The following is a 17,397-nucleotide window of genomic DNA, read 5'->3' on the forward strand; positions in this document are numbered from 1 at the left end:
ATTCATTTCTGTTGTCAGTTAGCCAGTTAGTTAGTTAATTAGTTACAAGTAGCACAGATCATTCTTTCATCAAAATGGCATGGAATGAGTTAGTTTACACGATATGTATACATGACCAGTGTTAAGGTTAATGAAAACAATGTTTCTTAGTATTATTCACACAACTACACTTAAAAGTACTGAGCAATGCTTGAAGTGGTGTAAGTAGTGCCAGTGTATTGTGGATGACAGAATATGAATGATAAAGAGTGATGAATCATGTTATACCCTGTTATAGCCTCCTGGAATAGTTTGGGGTTGGCTAATGCCTGGCAAACATTACTTGCCATAAAGTGAAGTACAGAAGAGATGATATTACAGTATGAGAGTGTTTTTGTGGTTTGCTCATGTTCCCCAAACACTAAATGTGAAGGATACGAACACATTTTACAGCACTGTGTACAGCATGTAGTAGATGAACAGTTCGGAGACAACGATTGATTGTATCAGCATGACAATGTATCCTATATAAAGCAGCATCTGTGAGGCAATGGTTTGTGGACAATTAATATTCTCAAAATGGACAGGGAACCTCAAACTGACGACCAAGGAACACCTTTGGGACCTATCAGACAGTTAATTGTGCTTCAGATTCCAGAATCCAACATCACTATTTTCTCTGGTTTCGGTTCTCGGGGATAAGTGGGCTGCCATTCCTCCACACACATTCAAACACCTTACTGAAAGTGCACCAGCAGAGTTCAAGGTATCATAAAGTCAAATGGTGGACACACCCATAAAATGTCCACTAATAGGTGACCCTATACTTTTGATCAGGTAGTGTACCAGCTCAGTCATCAATCCGCAGTGGATGGTTGGTTTAGAGACAGAGACACTTAGCTATATTTTGTGTGTTGACACATGGAATATTTAACAAGTTAGAGTCAAGTACAGAGGAAACAAAGATGGGAATATTTACTCAAAAAGTGTAACTGTGTACTGAGAACAACATATTTCATGACAATGTTAATAATAATAATAATAATAATAATAATAATAATAATAATAATAATAATGTATCAAATGCAGCCTTACACCCAACAGAATGAATCTCAAACCTAATCAGTAGGTAAGGTTAAAACGAGATCTCCTGCAACCTACAGAGATCCTGTGGTAATATATTTAGAAGATAGTAACCTCTGCTTAAGAAATCAAAAAAGGAAATTCTTCAAGTTTCAAACACACTGAATATGAGGCATACTTAATATCAACAAGTAGCATTACCCACTAAATAACGTACTTTAAGAGATATATTATCAGCGTGTTTCAAAGTGTTTGCATCAAACTTCTATGAGTGATAAATAACATCATGTGGAATAACTTTTGTTAGAAAAACTTTTAAGAGCACGCTGTCCAGATGAAACTCATTATCACACCACATTTCCTTACTGTTTTTCTATTGGCATTTCTTTATCATAGTATCTACTACATTTTCCTGTTTCTTACTGAGTTTAGACTGATCTAGGAGATCTGACTGAGCTGTCTTACACTTTCAGTCTGTGATCTGCTTTCGCAGAAGACATATTTCAGCATTTGCTGTTCTTAATTTTTACATACTTGCACAACTTCCAGTTTCTTACACTTCAATGTTCTTTTTGATGAAATTGCTGCTCCGTTTGTACTGTTTTGTTCCGTAAATTTCCCTTGACAAAAGAAACACTGATAGTTATTGTAAGTTCTTGTTCACCTTTTTCTTTGCCGAAGCTACTCTCCTGCAAGTGTTTTACTGGTCATTTCCTTTTGTGTAACATTTTTGATAGATATTTTGGTACAATAGGAAATATATGAAGAACATCTCCTGGTTTTAGAGACCACCTTTGTCTTGGAATTTTAAAAGTTCCTCATCAAAATGTGAATCACGCACAAAACAGATCTCTGTCTTTCCAACGTACCGCTCTCACCTACTTGAAAAACTCTAGTTCATTTTTTTTAAGGCCTAAAGAACTATTTACACTGACTTTCTCTATAGCCAGATCTGTATACTGGAATAAAACACATAGGCATTTTTTGTTCTTCCTCTTCTTTAAATACGAGAAACTATAGCTCTTAGCACCACTTTTTCACTGCAGCATTCATTCACAAAATAAGCACAGACACTACCAACAAACAACTTCCAATATGGCAAAATCACATTAACTTGAGTCTCAAGTGACAGTGCTGCCCCTAGTTTGCAGGGGACACTACTGGTCCTACGGTACTTGTGGTAACATGCCAAAATTCAGCACACTTTCTCTTCTACTTGCTATGTTGTATTTTACACGAAATGTAAATAGTCATGGCAATGTAGTCCAGACTAATGCAGGAGATCAATCATGCACAAATAGGATATGAGAGTGGTTAGGCATCCAGTTGGGAGAATTGTTACTGTGTGGCATTGAAGTGAAAAGTGTCAACTTCACTGCTCTAAAGCAAGTTTTCAGAAGGTGATCAACATTTGCGGATTAAAAATGATGTTGCCCTAGACAAAAATGTATCAAATGTTATTGAGGATTATGTGAAGCCTGAGATGCGAATGCATCACCATACAGAGCGTTCGCACGAGAGGTCAGAGAATTATGTTTGCGATGAAATGAGGCCACTAATGTTCACTGTACAGGTCGAGCAACTGTTCCTCGAGGTTGATATCATGAGTGGTCTTGTTTCCATAGATCATCAATTGATTTTTCATGAACTGTGCATAGAGGCTGGTCTCAGTCATTAAGCTGTGTGGCACATTCTGATGAAATGCCTTAACATGAGGAAAGTTGCATCCGTTAGGTTCCACATCAACCCACCAAAGTATAAAAACAGCAGCAGTATGCACTGGCTGGCATCTATCTGGACAGATTCATATTGAAAGAGACATATTTCTGCAGTCTATTGTCATCACCGATGAGATGTGGGCACAGGTTGATGAAACTCAAAGAATGAAACAAGTTAAAAGACATCACCCAGCTTCGCCATGTCCACAGAAATTGTGACAAGAACCCAGCTGGGTGAAGCTTGTGCTGATTATGGCCAATGACTATGAGTGTATTATTCTTGTGTGTGCTGTGCCTGAAGGGCAAACTGTCAACAGTGACTACTATTGCCGATTTCTGGAGCAAAATCTGCATACAGGTATATGGTGCAAACATCCACATTTATTTTGAGACAAGCACCCTGTTGGGTTGCATGACAACCACTATTGTCATCTTGAAAATAATGTCAACCTCTTATTGAAACAGTGCACTGTTGCACTGTGAGGTCTTGAAACAATCTTATGACTTTGACGTCTTTCTGAAGTTGAAAGAAACCCTCCCAAGGCAAACACAACTTTCTCTCTCTCTCTCTCTCTCTCTCTCTCTCTCTCTCTCTCTCTCTCTCACACACACACACACACACACACACACACACACACACACACACACACACACACACACACAATTACTGCAACCTCTGGCATCTGAAGCCACACTGCGAGCAACAGCAGCAGTGCATGATGGGAGTGGCAATTGGGTGGGGGTAAGGAGGAGGCTGGGGCAGGGAGAAGGAGGGATAGCAGGGTAGGGGTGGAAGACAGTGAAGTGCTGCTGGGGAGCGCAGAAGGATGAGGTGGAAGAGGGTGAGGCAACTAGGTGCAATTGGGAGGTTAGACAGCAGGCAGGGGAGAGGTGGGGTGGGGGAAAGTTGCAGAAAAGTAGAGAAGTGAAAAGACTGGGAGCATTGGTGGAATGAGGGCTATGTGGTGCTGGTATGAGGACAGGGAAGGGGCTAGATGGGTGAGGACAATGACTAATGAAGGTTGAGGCCAGGAGGGTTACGTGAACGTAGGATATATTGCAGGGAAAGTTACCATCTGTGCATATCAGAAAAGCTGCTGGCACAGGCTGTGAACCAGTCATCGAAATGAAGGATGTCATGTTTGGCAGTGTGCTGAGCCATAGGGTGTTCCACTTGTTTCTTGGCTACAGTTTGTCTGTGGCCATTCATGTGGACAGGCAGTTAGTTGGTTGTCATGCCCACATAGAATGCAGTACAGTGGTTGCAGCTTAGATTGTAGACAACATGACTGCTTTCACAGGTAGCCTTGCCTTTGATGGGATAGGTGATCTTTGTGACAGGAAGGGAGTAGTTGGTTGTGGGAGGATGTATAGGTCAGGTCTTGCATCTAGGTCTGTTAAAGAGGTATGAGCAATGAAGTAAGGGGTTGGGAGCAGGGGTTGTGTGGGGATGGACGAGTATATTGTGTAGGATCAGTGGATGGCGGAATACCACTGTGGGAGGGGTGGAAAGGATAGTGGGCACGACATTTCTCATTTCTGGGCACGATGAGAGGTAGTCGAAACCCTGGCGGAGAATATAATTCAGTTGCTCCTGTCCTGCGAGGTAATGAGTTACGAGAGGAATACTCCTCTGTGGATGGACAGTGAGATTTTGGGGCGTTGTGGGAACTGGAAGGATAAGGCAGGGGAGGTTTGTTTTTGTACAAGTTTGGGAGGATAATTATGGTCTGTGAAGGCCTCAGTGAGACACTTGGTAAATTTCAAGAGGGACTGATTGTCACTGCAGATACAATGACCATGGGTGGCTAGGCTGTATGGAAGGGACTTCTTGGTATGGAACGGGTGACAGCTGTCAAAGTAGAGGTACTGCATGTTGTTAATAGGTTTTATATGGACAGAGGTACTGATGTAGTCACCTTTGAGATGGAGGTCAACATCTAGGAAGGTGGTTTTGTTGGGCTGAGTAGGGCCAGGTGAAGTAAATGGGGGAGAAGCTACTGAGGTTCTGGGAGAATGTGGAAAGGTTGTCCTCACCCTCGATCCAGACTACAAAGATGTCATCAATGAATATGAACCATGTGATGGGTTTAGGATTCTGGGTGTTTAGGAAAGATTGCTCTAGATGCCCCACAAATAAGTTGGCATAGGATGGTGACCATGTGAGTGCAGCCGTACCCTGGATTTATTTGTAGGTAATGCTTTCAAAGGAGAAGTAATTATAGGTGAAGATATAGTTGGTCATGGTGACTAGGAAGGAGATTGTTGGTTTGGAATCCAAGGAGCGTTGGGAGAGAGAATGTTCAACAGCGATAAGGCAATGGGCATTAGGGATGTTAGTGTGGAGGGAGGCGGCACCAACAGTGATGAGCAGGGCACTGTTTGATAAAGGGACAGGAAGTGTGTGGAGAGTCGGTGAAGGAAATAGTTGGTATCTTTTATACAGGATGGTAGGTTCCAGGTAATAGGCTGGAGTGCTGGTCTACGAGGGCAGAGATTCTCTCAGTGGGGGCACAGTAACCAGTAACAAGTGGCCTCCCACATTGGTATTCCACTGTCCACCAAACCTATACAATATACTTGTCCATCCCTACACAACCCCTGCTCCCAACCCCTTACCTCATGGCTCATATACCTGTAATAGACTTAGATGCAAGAGCAGACCCATACATCCTCTATTGTCTATTTTCAACAAAGGCCTTGATGATCGAAAGCTTATACAGTGACAGGCTTTTTGTTGAGCCTATCTGCAACTCAGCATCTCCACTATATGGTGAGTAGCAACTTTCCCTTTCATAATATTGTTACATTCCGTCCTGGATTTTCCATTGTTTGAGTCTTGTAAATATAGCATATATTTTAAGAAGGTGGTGTGCAGCAGAGAAGTACAATTTGTGTGTACCAAGAGCCATGCTGGGATTATGGGGAATAAGAAGTCCAACCAATTAGCAAAGAATGGAATACAAGAGGCACATTCAAGCTGGAGATCCAAGCACTGTGCTCAAAGACATGGCAGAGCAAAATAGGACAAGGAGTGGGAAACTGAAGATCTACACAATAACTCCTGGTGCAGACAAATCATCTCACACTTATTGAAGGTACAATTGTATGTTGAGAACTGGGATATGAAATGCAACTCCACTGATGAAGGGAATAAGAGCCAATTCACAATGAACATTGTCACACTGAAATGCGGTCACAGCTGCTACCCACAACCCCTCCTTTCAGGGACATGTTGCCATGCATGTGAAATTAATTCATACACAACAAAGATGATTAAGTAATTTACCGCTTGAACAAGCTATTTGGACTTCTCCACCTGCTTGCAGGAGAAGTTCATGTTCTGTAATTTTGCTGATGGAAGATTTCCTATTTATCATGTCTTGCAATGGTAAAGGAATCTCCTTCCTACTACCATTACTCAACACAACAAAAAGATATACTCATCAGTGAAAAAACGAATACAAGGAGTTTAGCAATGAGAGAGCACCCCTCCCCCCCCCCCCCCCCAAAACACACACAGAAATGACATACACTCAGACACAAAATCAAAAGGATATCCTAGATACAGCATGTTGCTCTATTGCAGCTAATCACCCCAGAGAGTACTTTATCAAGGGCCTCACTGGAGTGGAAACAAAGGAGTATGCAGTAAGCATGATTAATGATGAGACAGGCTGACCTTGAATAAATCAGTTCACATGATGGTGCAGCAATGACAATGGAGGTGGACCAAGCATGACAACATGAGTCAACTGACAACTGAGCACTGAGGACTAACAACAGGATGCTGGCAGCTTCATAACATCACAGTTCAAATTTTGCCATTGAGCAGGTCTCCCACTGGTATGCCACTTCAGGTGGGGGTGACACGAAAGAATGACATCCACTCTTACTTTGCCAAAGCCAAGGTCAAGAATCTCTCTCAGTTGACAAGATGTGGCTATATAGCACTGAAGGCAGTAGAGCTGCATTGCATTCTGTACCTTTGGCCCCAGCAGATTTGTTTTGTACAAGGTTGGGAGGATATTTATGGTTTGTGAAGGCTTCAGTGAGACCCTTAGAATATTTGAAGAGGGACCGCTCATCACTTCAGATGTCGCTCGTTACTTCAGATGCGATTGACCACAGGTGGCTAGGGTGTATGGAAGGGACTTCTTGGGATGGAATGGGTGGCAGCTGTCAAAGTGGAGGTATTGTTGGTGGTTAATAGGTTTGATATGGATGGAGATACTGATGTAGCAATCTTTGAGGTGGAGATCAACATCTAGGAAGGTGGCTTATTGACTTGAGTAGGACCAGTTGAAGCAAACGGAGGAGAGGTTGTTGAGGGTCTGGAAGAATGTAAACAGGGTGTCCTCACTCTTCTGAGGAACCTACACAATACACTCGTCCATCCCTACACAACCCCTTCTCCCAACCCCCTTACCTCATAGCTCACACCCCTGTAATAGACCTTGATCCAAGACCTGTCCTCTACATCCTCCCACCACCATCTACTCCAGTCAGATCACAATCATCACCTATGCCATCAAAGGCAGGGCTACCTGTGAAACCAGTCATGAGATCTACAAGTTATGCTGCAACCACTGTGCTGCATTCTATGTGGGCATGACACCCAATAAGCTGTCTGTTTGCATAAATGGCCACCGACAAGCTGTAGCCATGAAACAAGTGGAACATCCTGTTACTCAGCACACTGCCAAACATGACATCCTTCATTTCAATGACTGCTTCACAGGCTGTGCCATATGGGTCCCTCCCACCAACCCCAGCTTTTCTGAATTGTGCAGATGGGAAGTTTCCCTGCAATGTGTCCTACATTCCCATAACCCTCCTGGCCTCTGACTTAGTCAATCATTGTCATCTCCTATCTAGCCTCTTCTATTTTCCAATTCCAGCACTACACAGACCCCATTCCTCAATTACACCCAATATTTTTACTTCTCTCCTTTCCTGCTATCCCCTCTCCCCCTTCCCCATCTCTCCACTCCTTCCGTTTAACCTCCTAGCTGCACATAGTGTCCCTACCTTCTTTCCAAGTTACCCTCACCCAGTCACCAGTCCCATCATGCACTAGTGCTGCTGCTCGCAGTTTGGCCTCAGTTACCTGACACTGCATTCATGTGTGTGAAAGTTGTGCATTTGTGTGTGTGTGTGTGTGTGTGTGTGTGTGTGTGTGTGTGTGTGTGTGTGTGTGTATTTGCCATCTAATTCTGACAAAGGCCTTACTGGCTGAAAGCTATATTTGTGACAGTCTTTTTGTTGTCCCTATATGTGACCTAGCATCTCTGCTATGTAGTGAGTAGCAACTTTCCTTTTCACAATGTTTTCCACGTGTCTCATTTTCATTCGATTGTCTCATCCTATCAACTGCAGAGGGAGTCAGTGACACATAGAAAATTAATCATCAAGCAGTAATCAATCAAGGCACAGTGGCAAAAAGCCTGAGGTCAACGAATATCCACAATGTTGTCAATACTCAGGACAGAGTAGGTGCTTATGAGTACAGTTTAGTTCATACTGGTAAGTTGAGTATGTCTGTTCACATGTATCTAGTTTAGTACGACCTTTGTCTAAGGCCCATGCAGTCTGTGGTGGAAAAAAAGTAAACAGCAACAACACATGTTTTGTTGCTCTTGTCTCCTACAGCACTCAATATAAAAAACAGCAGCACTGGTACTCAACTATACCTGGATGGGTGGTTTTTGAACAATTATATTTCATACTTATCCAATATTAAAATTAATAATTAAAACACACATATGCACACACAAGTATCTAAAATATGTGGGTATACGTGCAAGCATTACTATGAGTTTATGCACACACAAAAATCTTCATTTGTCAAGGATTATACTCTAAACTACATAACTTCCAACATAAAGATAAAAATGAAAAAATAAATGGGCTAAAGTTGTAATTGTCTCTGGAAGATAGTTCACATGACACTCATGATGAATAAGCTGCTTAGAAACACATTAGAATCCTCTCCTAAATGTTTTAGAAGTAGTTCTTACAATACACAAAAATTTAAGGTATTTACTGCACTCACTCATACCTAACTTGTTGCACAGGATTCAGTTTAAAATTAGGGCAGTCAACATTCAGTATACACATTCTCGTTAAGCCACCCTAACAGACCAGAATAAAATATTTAAGAAATCAGTCAGCACCAATCACAATGATGGACTCAAGCTGCCAACTAATACTAGGCTACAGGCTGGCTGCTCTCTATTGCTACCCAAATCAGGCACAGCTGAAATGATAACTGCTCAAGGGGCATGACACACTGACATTAACCAACAGCCAGCACAGATCACTGGGGCAATTCTACATCTCAATAGTGACTATCGCCTTATTCATCAACAATGTCCAATAATAAACTAAAATTGTCATCAAGTAGCACCTAAGTTCTTCCCCCTACCATTCTCCTGTTCTGATTATTGAGGCAAAATGCTATGGCTATTCTCACACGAAAAAACAGGATAAGGGAGAGAAACAGCGCACAAAGAGGTTTCCTGGTACTTGATCAGTAGTACACACGACACAGAGAAGGCCACGTGCAATACTGGTCAAAACATTGGGGTTTTGGCAAAATGGGTGGCCAAATACCCAGAAAAAGCTTGCTGGAATTTTCCAGTTTATTCTAATAACCCCCCTCCCCCCACCTCTCTCACCCACTCCTTCCCTCCCTCCCATCCTGATCAACTTATTTTACCAGAAATTTGGTCGCATTTGTGATAACCATACATATTAATCAATCCCCTTTTCCGCTATTAGACACGGAAGAAATCCACAGAAAATGTAATACACAAAACATACTTGTGCAAGTCAATTCTGCCCAAGCTTGACAGTACAATCATTGAGTTAAGAAAGAAGTATTTTTCAACAAAATCGTAATTAGTTGACAGTAAGAGCACTTCTGTTACTCTGTAAGATGAGCAACTGACTTTATAAAAGTACACCATTGTATGTGAGGGTATCTGATAAGCCACCATTTGCTATTAAATTTGCACGACTGCTAAATCCAGAAAATAAGACTGTTCCTGTACATGCCGCTTATTATTATAGTTGTAATTACACAAAGTTCACTACTTACTTTGTTCTTGCTTTCTAAACCAGTTATCATATCTTCAAGTCCCACTATCCTTTCACAAAGCACTTGTTTATCTGCTTCATTTTTAAGCCTGAGCCTCTCATATGCTTCCCTTTGAGCAGAAAGTTCTTTACGGCATTCACTAAGGGAGCTACCTACTTTCTCAAGACTTGCTGCAGTTTCACATTTCTGCAATAAATAAAAAAAAATCAAGTTGAAACTTTGGATAAATTTCTCAGAAAACACACACACACACACACACACACACACACACACACACACACACACAAATGCTTCTAGTTCTTTTTGACTTGTTAGACTAACATATGTACTCATATGAATAACTCCCCTGTTCCACAGTCTCATCCAGTTTTTGCTGAAGGTTTGCACAAATCTTCTCAGACTGTTGTAGCTTTAACTTCAGGTCCCTGTTATGTGATTCTGCCACTTGGAACGCACAGTTAGTTTCCACATACTCTTGCTGTAAAGTCTGGAAACCCTCCAACTTCTTTTCATGGCTGCAAAAAAATTGTTTTTTAGACATATTTACTTACACATATTACTAAACTTATGTCAGCATGATAATTGATGACATAGCATCTAGAGACCATACATTTCCCAAACGTATGTATGTGACTGATGGGGTAGCATCTCATTTTGAAAACTGCTTTCAGTTTTATGAGCCTGGCCAACACTGTAGTACAGGAATTAAGACAAAAAAATCAATATTTTCAGCATTAGGACATGAAAAAGGCGCATGTGGGGTACGAGATCTCTGTAAACATCTTGCAACAAGATTTAAGAAGCAGTTGATGCTATAAGAGATGCTACTGGATTTGTACACACCATATCAACATTAATAACAAACATGAAACTCTTCATTCTAAATGAAAGTACATTAAGGGAATTCTGTTTAAAAATGAGAGAAAAATGATCTTCTATGAAGCTTGTGGTAGGAATTCAATCAAGTCACAACTGGGTTGCATCCCGGAGTGGCACATACATTGCAAGAACGGTTCTCTATGATATGCAGCCTGTTACTGTCCATGCAGAGACCATAGTATACATTAGAAGAATTTGTAGTGAACCACTTCTTTTCTTGTGCGTATGACAATTAGTGGCGGGTGGTGTTATAATCTTTAATCACCAATAATTGGGTGGATATTCAAGCATACTCACTTAGAAACAATAGCTGGTTACATGACAACAACTCAGTATCTCTTATTCGACTGCCGTACCGTGACATGCGGCTGGCACTGTTCGTAGCTAGGTGGTACTCCCACGCTCAGCCGAGTTGCGGAGCGCCTAGGGGACACAGCACAAGGCCTGACAAGGTGAAGCAGGTGCAGTAGAGTGCGTGGTTGGCGGCCATGCAAGAGTTGAGCAGGGCTGCGATCACCCAGAGGCGTGAAGCGATAAGAACTCAGAAATTGCAGCAGAGCGTCATCTGTGGAAAAATCACTAAGGAATTTTTTCATCTGGCTTTTGAAAGTGCAGACAAGGCTCTTGACCTCCCCATTTGATTGCGGATGGAAGGGCGGTGCTGTAACATGATGAATCCCTTGTCCAGTACAAAAATCACAGAAGGCCTCTGAAGAGAACTGAGGGCCATTGTCTGTGACGATCGTGGATGGATGACCTTCTAGTGCAAAGATTTTGGACAAAGCCAGCGTCATCATCGCAGTAGTGGGCGACGGACATCAAACAACAAACGGAAACTTCGAGAAGGCGTCAATCAACAATAGCCAATAAGTACCGAGGAAGGGGCCAGCAAAGTCAGCGTGCACCCGTTCCCATGGCTGCGCCGGATCAGGCCATGGAGAGGGCATTATACGAGGTGCAGCCAGTTGTTGAGCACACTGACCACACGCAGCAACCATGTGGGCGATGTCCAAATCAATACTGGGCCAAAAAACGTGCCTGCGGGCCAGGGACTTAGTCCGAGAAATATCCCAATGGCCTTTTTTCCTACATGAATTACACGTGGCACAACGTTTTGGACACACGGCCCTGTCATGCTGTACGAAACAACGTGGACAAGAAGGAAGTGCGGAACGAACCTGCTTCTGTGGTTGCTGTTTTTGCTGCGAGCGTTGTGCCCTGACGTGACGTTGTTTACGCGAGTGAACCACCACCAAATCTTCGTTCTCCTGTGAAATAAGCAGATTGTCCGTGTCGAAAGTTGACTGTACAGCACCTACATCACACCACGCGTCTATTTGCACGCCAGCAGCGTGTACTGCCATGGCGGCACTGTTAAATGTTGTGGCACTGTCAAAACAGGTGGGACATATAATAAGCTGCATGGTATACCTGTCACCTTCATGACACCTCATGATCCTGCTAATGCTTTCAAATGGCCATTATCAAAAGATCAGTGTGCAGTTCCCATTTCCTAAGTACTGCTTTTGTTGGATGATACTTGTCCGTGTTCAAATTCAGCTTGGCTATTCAAGTTCAACGAGAAGCAGATGAAAAAAAAAAACCACAACAAATTAACTCTTTTCAACAGAGCAGTGTTGACTGCTACATTGCAGACAATTTTAATTCATATAGAGTCATGAAGAAGTAAAATTGTGACGGAAGACAATTATTTGTGAATAATATCATAAAAAGAAAAATGGATATAAATATTCTATATCTCATTTTTTAATAAAATGCTTTCAAACAAAATTATGATTTGTTCTCCCACTCACCTATAATGTTGTAAAATAATTATTTTGATTTAAAAATAACAGTTTTGCATGACATTTACTTAAAATCAGTGATCAATCTAAATATTTAAGTGTCCATGACTTTTTGACCTTAAGAGTAGAGCTAGGTCTACCTAAAATATTTCTCACATTTTGTGCAAACAAGTATTGCCCACTCTGAATGTACATTCTCCAAGTATGAAGACCAACTAATGTACCATGAAATTCTTAAAACATGTAGGATGAAGGTTTTCGAGGAAATAATTCTTTCTAAATAACCAAAAAATTTAAGATTCTTTCATTTTTATGTACTACATTTTGACAGTTTAAGAATTTCATGCATTATTGTCATAGCTGACAGTTAGCAGTCCTTTCACTTTATCATTTCTGAAGGCTGTTAACATCCTGTGACTACTCATATTTTCAAAACATAATTTTGAAATTTGAAAAAGTTACAAATTTTCATAGTTTATATAAAAAAGGCTCAGAAGTGTGTGTGTATTAATCACGTCTCTCTCTATTGGAAGCATTTGTCAGTTTTCCTGTTTATTAATGACATTTTCACAAATTCTCTCATTTAGAGAAGTCTTTTTTAACAAATCACCAGAAAATCAAAATATTGTAGTTTTCAAGAGGTATCACATGGAACTTCAACATATATTTTTTTCAGCGAACTTTGAAATAGTGATGCGACACATTCACTGTTGACTTGTATGATTTGAGATGAAATCACCCTACTGTCACTTCGTAATGTTTCCATGACAACCAAACAAAGAAATTAATGGGCAACTGAAATTTCTCTACAATGATGATGGAGGAAGGCTTCAAAAGCTGGAGCTTGAATACGAATCTGATGCAACAAGAATTCCAAGACACATTTATTCAAGAACAATGACCAGGAACACTGTGGAAAGTGATGCTACTCCACAGTAGGGTCTGCCTACATTCTGCTAAACTGACAAAAAACACTATACAGGAGTTGGGTTGGGAAGTAATTTTGCACCCAACTTATTCACCTTATCTTGCACCCTCGGATTTTCACTTTTCTGCTCTCCTATGGAACAAGCTTCAAGATATTTCGTTTCCAGATGAAAATGGCCTCTGAACATGGCTCGAAGAGTTCTTCGCCTCAAAGACACGCGATTTCTACAGTGGCGGAATTGAAAAGTTATCCTAGCAATGGCTGACTGTTGTAAATAGTGAAAGAGAAAAATTATTCACAACTAATGTCTCTGTTATGTGCGTCTGTTGTTATTCTTAAACTTAAGGAAAATTGCTACAAACTTATGCACCAATCGCATATTACAAGCTCAGTTTACATTGCAACCAAGAGTGTTTGCCACAACATTCAATCATGATCACTATAATGCTATTGCACACAATATTGTTTAATCACGAAGGGTGGCAATGAGTGGACGCAAAACACATTTGGTTTCATTTCTTAATGCAGGAAATGAACTGTTACATTAAACTAGATTGTATGTCACAATCAGACCTGATGAAAATATCTATTTTCAACATTATATAGCTATTACTTATGATTGATGTTCTCAGATTTGTGACTTTTTTTACCTTTAAAGAGGAAAAAAACATTATTTTCTGCAACATTTTGTTAAAGATCACCAATTTTGTGATACGTCACTAAGAATCAGAGACTCCATATTATTTTGCTTAAATCCACCATTTTGTGTTGTTTGGTGCTTTATAGTTTCAACAAAATTTTCTTGTCCCCAGTAATGGGTGAGCGTCATGGAGATACTGAAGACACTGAACTGACAAATACTTTGAGACAGAAACCGAAATTTAAACCATCCTGTGAGAGCCTACTTACAAAGTTTCCAGAAAGCAGTTTAAGTGCTGAACTTAGAATATACTACAACCACTTACTACCACTCCCATATGATTGCAAAGACAAAATTAGACTAATTTAACACGCACACGCTGCAATGTGGTTTCAGTTGCCTGAGACTGCAGACGTGTGTGTGGAGTCGTGTGTGTGTGTGTGTGTGTGTGTGTGTGTGTGTGTGTGTGTGTGTGTGGGGGGGTTAAAGGGACCAGACTGCTATGGTCATCGGTCCCTTTTTCCAAATACTAAGAACACCCACAGAGAATAAAAACTATCAACAGACGATAAGACAGACGACACAGAACAAGAGAAACGTAGACAAAGACCAGACAAGACGAACTAAAATCACACAGAGTGTGACGGTGGTTGGCCGACCATACAAACAAAAAGGGAAAAGCCAACCACCGAGAAACACATGAAAAATCAGACAAATTGTAGGCCAGAGGCCAGAATCAACACAAAAACTCACACACTTACATTAAGCGATAAAATACCCCTGCCCGAATAAAACGCAGAACTATGTCCGCTATGGAAGAGTCGTCAGATAAAAGCGCAGAGAGCGTATCAGGCAGCGCAAAAGTCTGCATCAGAACAGTTAAAAGGGCGCACTCCAACAGAATATGGACCACCGTCAAGGACGCCCCACAACGACAAAGAGGGGGATCCTCACGACACAGTAAATACCTGTGCGTGAGTAGGGTGTGGCCAATGCGGAGCCGACAAAGGACGACTGATTCCCTGCGGTTGGCTCGCATGGATGACTGCCACACAGTAGTCGTCTCCTTGATACGGCGGAGTTTGTTTGGCACGGGCAGGTTGCGCCAATCAGTGTCCCATAAATCAAAAACTTTGTGGCGTAATAGTGCCCGCAAATCAGTCGCCGGGAGGCCAATCTCCAGAGATGGTCCACTAGTGGCCTCTTTCGCCAGGCGGTTGACATTTTCATTTCCGGGTATCCCAACATGGCCCGGGGTCCAAACAAAGACCACAGATCTGCCACAACGGGCAAGAGTATGCAGGGACTCCTGGATAGCCATCACCAGACGAGAACGAGGAAACACTGGTCGAGAGCTCGTAAACCACTCAGGGAATTGCTACACATAACGAAGGACTCACCTGAGCAGGAGCGGATATACTCTAGGGCACGAAAGATGGTGACCAGCTCAGCAGTGTAAACACTGTAGCCAGCCAGCAACGAACGTTGTTCAGAATGGTCCCCTAGAGTTAGTGCATAGCCGACACGACCAGCAACAATCGAACCGTCGGTATAGAGAACGCCAGAGCCCTGATACGTGGCCAGGATGGAATAAAAGCGGCGTCGGAAGGCCACAGGAGGGACTGAGTCCTTCGGGCCCTGTGCCAAGTCCAGCCGAAGGCAAGGGCGAGGCACATACCATGGGGGTGTACGCAGAGGGGCCCGGAAAGGAGGTGGTACAGGGAAACACCCAAGCCCGCAGAGAAGCTGTTTGACGCGTACGGCGATCGGACAACCCGACCGGGGTCGACGTTCTGGCAGACGGACGACTGACTGCGGGAACAGGACACGATAATTTGGATGCCCAGGCAAGCTAAAAACATGGGCAGAATAAGCAGCCAGTAATTGTTGGCGTCGTAACCGCAGTGGAGGGACACCTGCCTCCACAAGTATGCTGTCCACAGGGCTGGTCCGGAAGGCACCAGTGGCAAAGCGTATCCCGCTGTGGAGGATTGGGTCCAGCAGCCGCAACGCAGATGGGGACGCTAAACCATAAGCCAGACTCCCATAGTCCAGACGGGACTGGATCAATGCCTGGTAAAGCCGTAGGAGAGTAGATCGGTCGGCGCCCCACCTGGTGTGGCTCAGGCATCGCAGAGCATTTAGATGCCGCCAACACGCCTGTTTAAGCTGCCGAATATGAGGCATCCAAGTCAACTGGGCATCAAAAACCACCCCCAAAAACCTATGTAACTCCACCACTGTAAGATGCTCACCGTCAAGATAAAGCCGCGGCTCTGGATGAACAGTGCGTCGCCGGCAGAAATGGATAACGCAGGTCTTGGCTGCCGAAAACTGAAAACCATGTGCTACAGCCCAAGACTGCGCCTTGCGGATTGCGCCCTGTAGCTGACGTTCAGCAGCTGCAATGCCAATAGAGCTGTAGTAAAGGCAGAAGTCGTCAGCATACAGGGAAGCGGAGACAGAATTTCCCACGGCCGCAGCGAGCCCGTTAATGGCTATTAAAAACAGACAGACACTTAGAACAGAACCCTGTGGCACACCGTTCTCCTGGACTTGGGAGGAACTATATTGAGGCTGCGACATGCCCGCGGAAGGTACGATACGACAGAAAATTGCGGATATAGATCGGCAGAGGGCCCCGAAGGCCCCATCCATGAAGCGTAGAAAGGATGTGATGACGCCATGTCGTATCATACGCCTTCCGCATGTCGAAAAAGACAGCGACCAGATGCTGACGGCGGGCAAAGGCAGTACGGATGGCCGACTCAAGGCTCACCAGATTGTCGGCGGCGGAGCGGCCTTTACGGAACCCACCCTGAGACGGAGCCAGAAGGCCCCGAGACTCCAGGACCCAATTTAAGCGCCGGCTCACCATCCGTTCAAGCAACTTGCAAAGAACGTTGGTGAGGCTAATGGGATGGTAGCTGTCCACCTCCAAAGGGTTCTTCCCCGGTTTCAGAATGGGGACAACAAGACTTTCCCGCCATTGCGACGGAAACTCACCCTCGACCCAAATGCGATTGTAAAGGTCGAGGAGGCGTCGCTGGCAGTCCACTGAAAGGTGTTTCAGCATCTGAGAGTGGATGCTATCTGGTCCAGGAGCGGTATCAGGACAAGCGGCGAGGGCACTGCGGAATTCCCACTCACTGAATGGAACATTGTACAATTCAGGATGGTGGGTGCGAAAAGAAAGACTCCGACGTTCTATACGCTCTTTAGTGGAGCGGAAGCCCAAGGGGTAGTTGGCAGAAGCGGAATTC

At 43.1% G+C, this 17,397-nt stretch overlaps 2 protein-coding genes across 2 annotated transcripts in view; both read right to left on the reverse strand.

The window, feature by feature from the left end:
* LOC126336317 (uncharacterized) overlaps positions 1 to 10,065 on the reverse strand; it is a 176,573-nt gene extending 166,508 nt beyond the window's left edge. Inside the window, exon 1 of the mRNA XM_049999878.1 lies at positions 9,883 to 10,065. Coding sequence (XP_049855835.1) covers positions 9,883 to 9,912 — 30 coding nt within the window. The 5' untranslated portion in view covers positions 9,913 to 10,065. The remainder of the gene's footprint in view (positions 1 to 9,882) is intronic.
* A 133-nt stretch (positions 10,066 to 10,198) lies between these two features.
* Positions 10,199 to 17,397, reverse strand: part of LOC126335936 (uncharacterized) — a 78,603-nt gene continuing 71,404 nt past the window's right edge. The window contains exon 7 of the mRNA XM_049999412.1: positions 10,199 to 10,397. Within this exon, the coding sequence (XP_049855369.1) occupies positions 10,199 to 10,397 (199 nt within the window). The remainder of the gene's footprint in view (positions 10,398 to 17,397) is intronic.

Source organism: Schistocerca gregaria, chromosome 2 (assembly GCF_023897955.1).
Source record: "Schistocerca gregaria isolate iqSchGreg1 chromosome 2, iqSchGreg1.2, whole genome shotgun sequence".
Classification (NCBI taxonomy): Eukaryota; Metazoa; Arthropoda; class Insecta; order Orthoptera; family Acrididae; genus Schistocerca; species Schistocerca gregaria.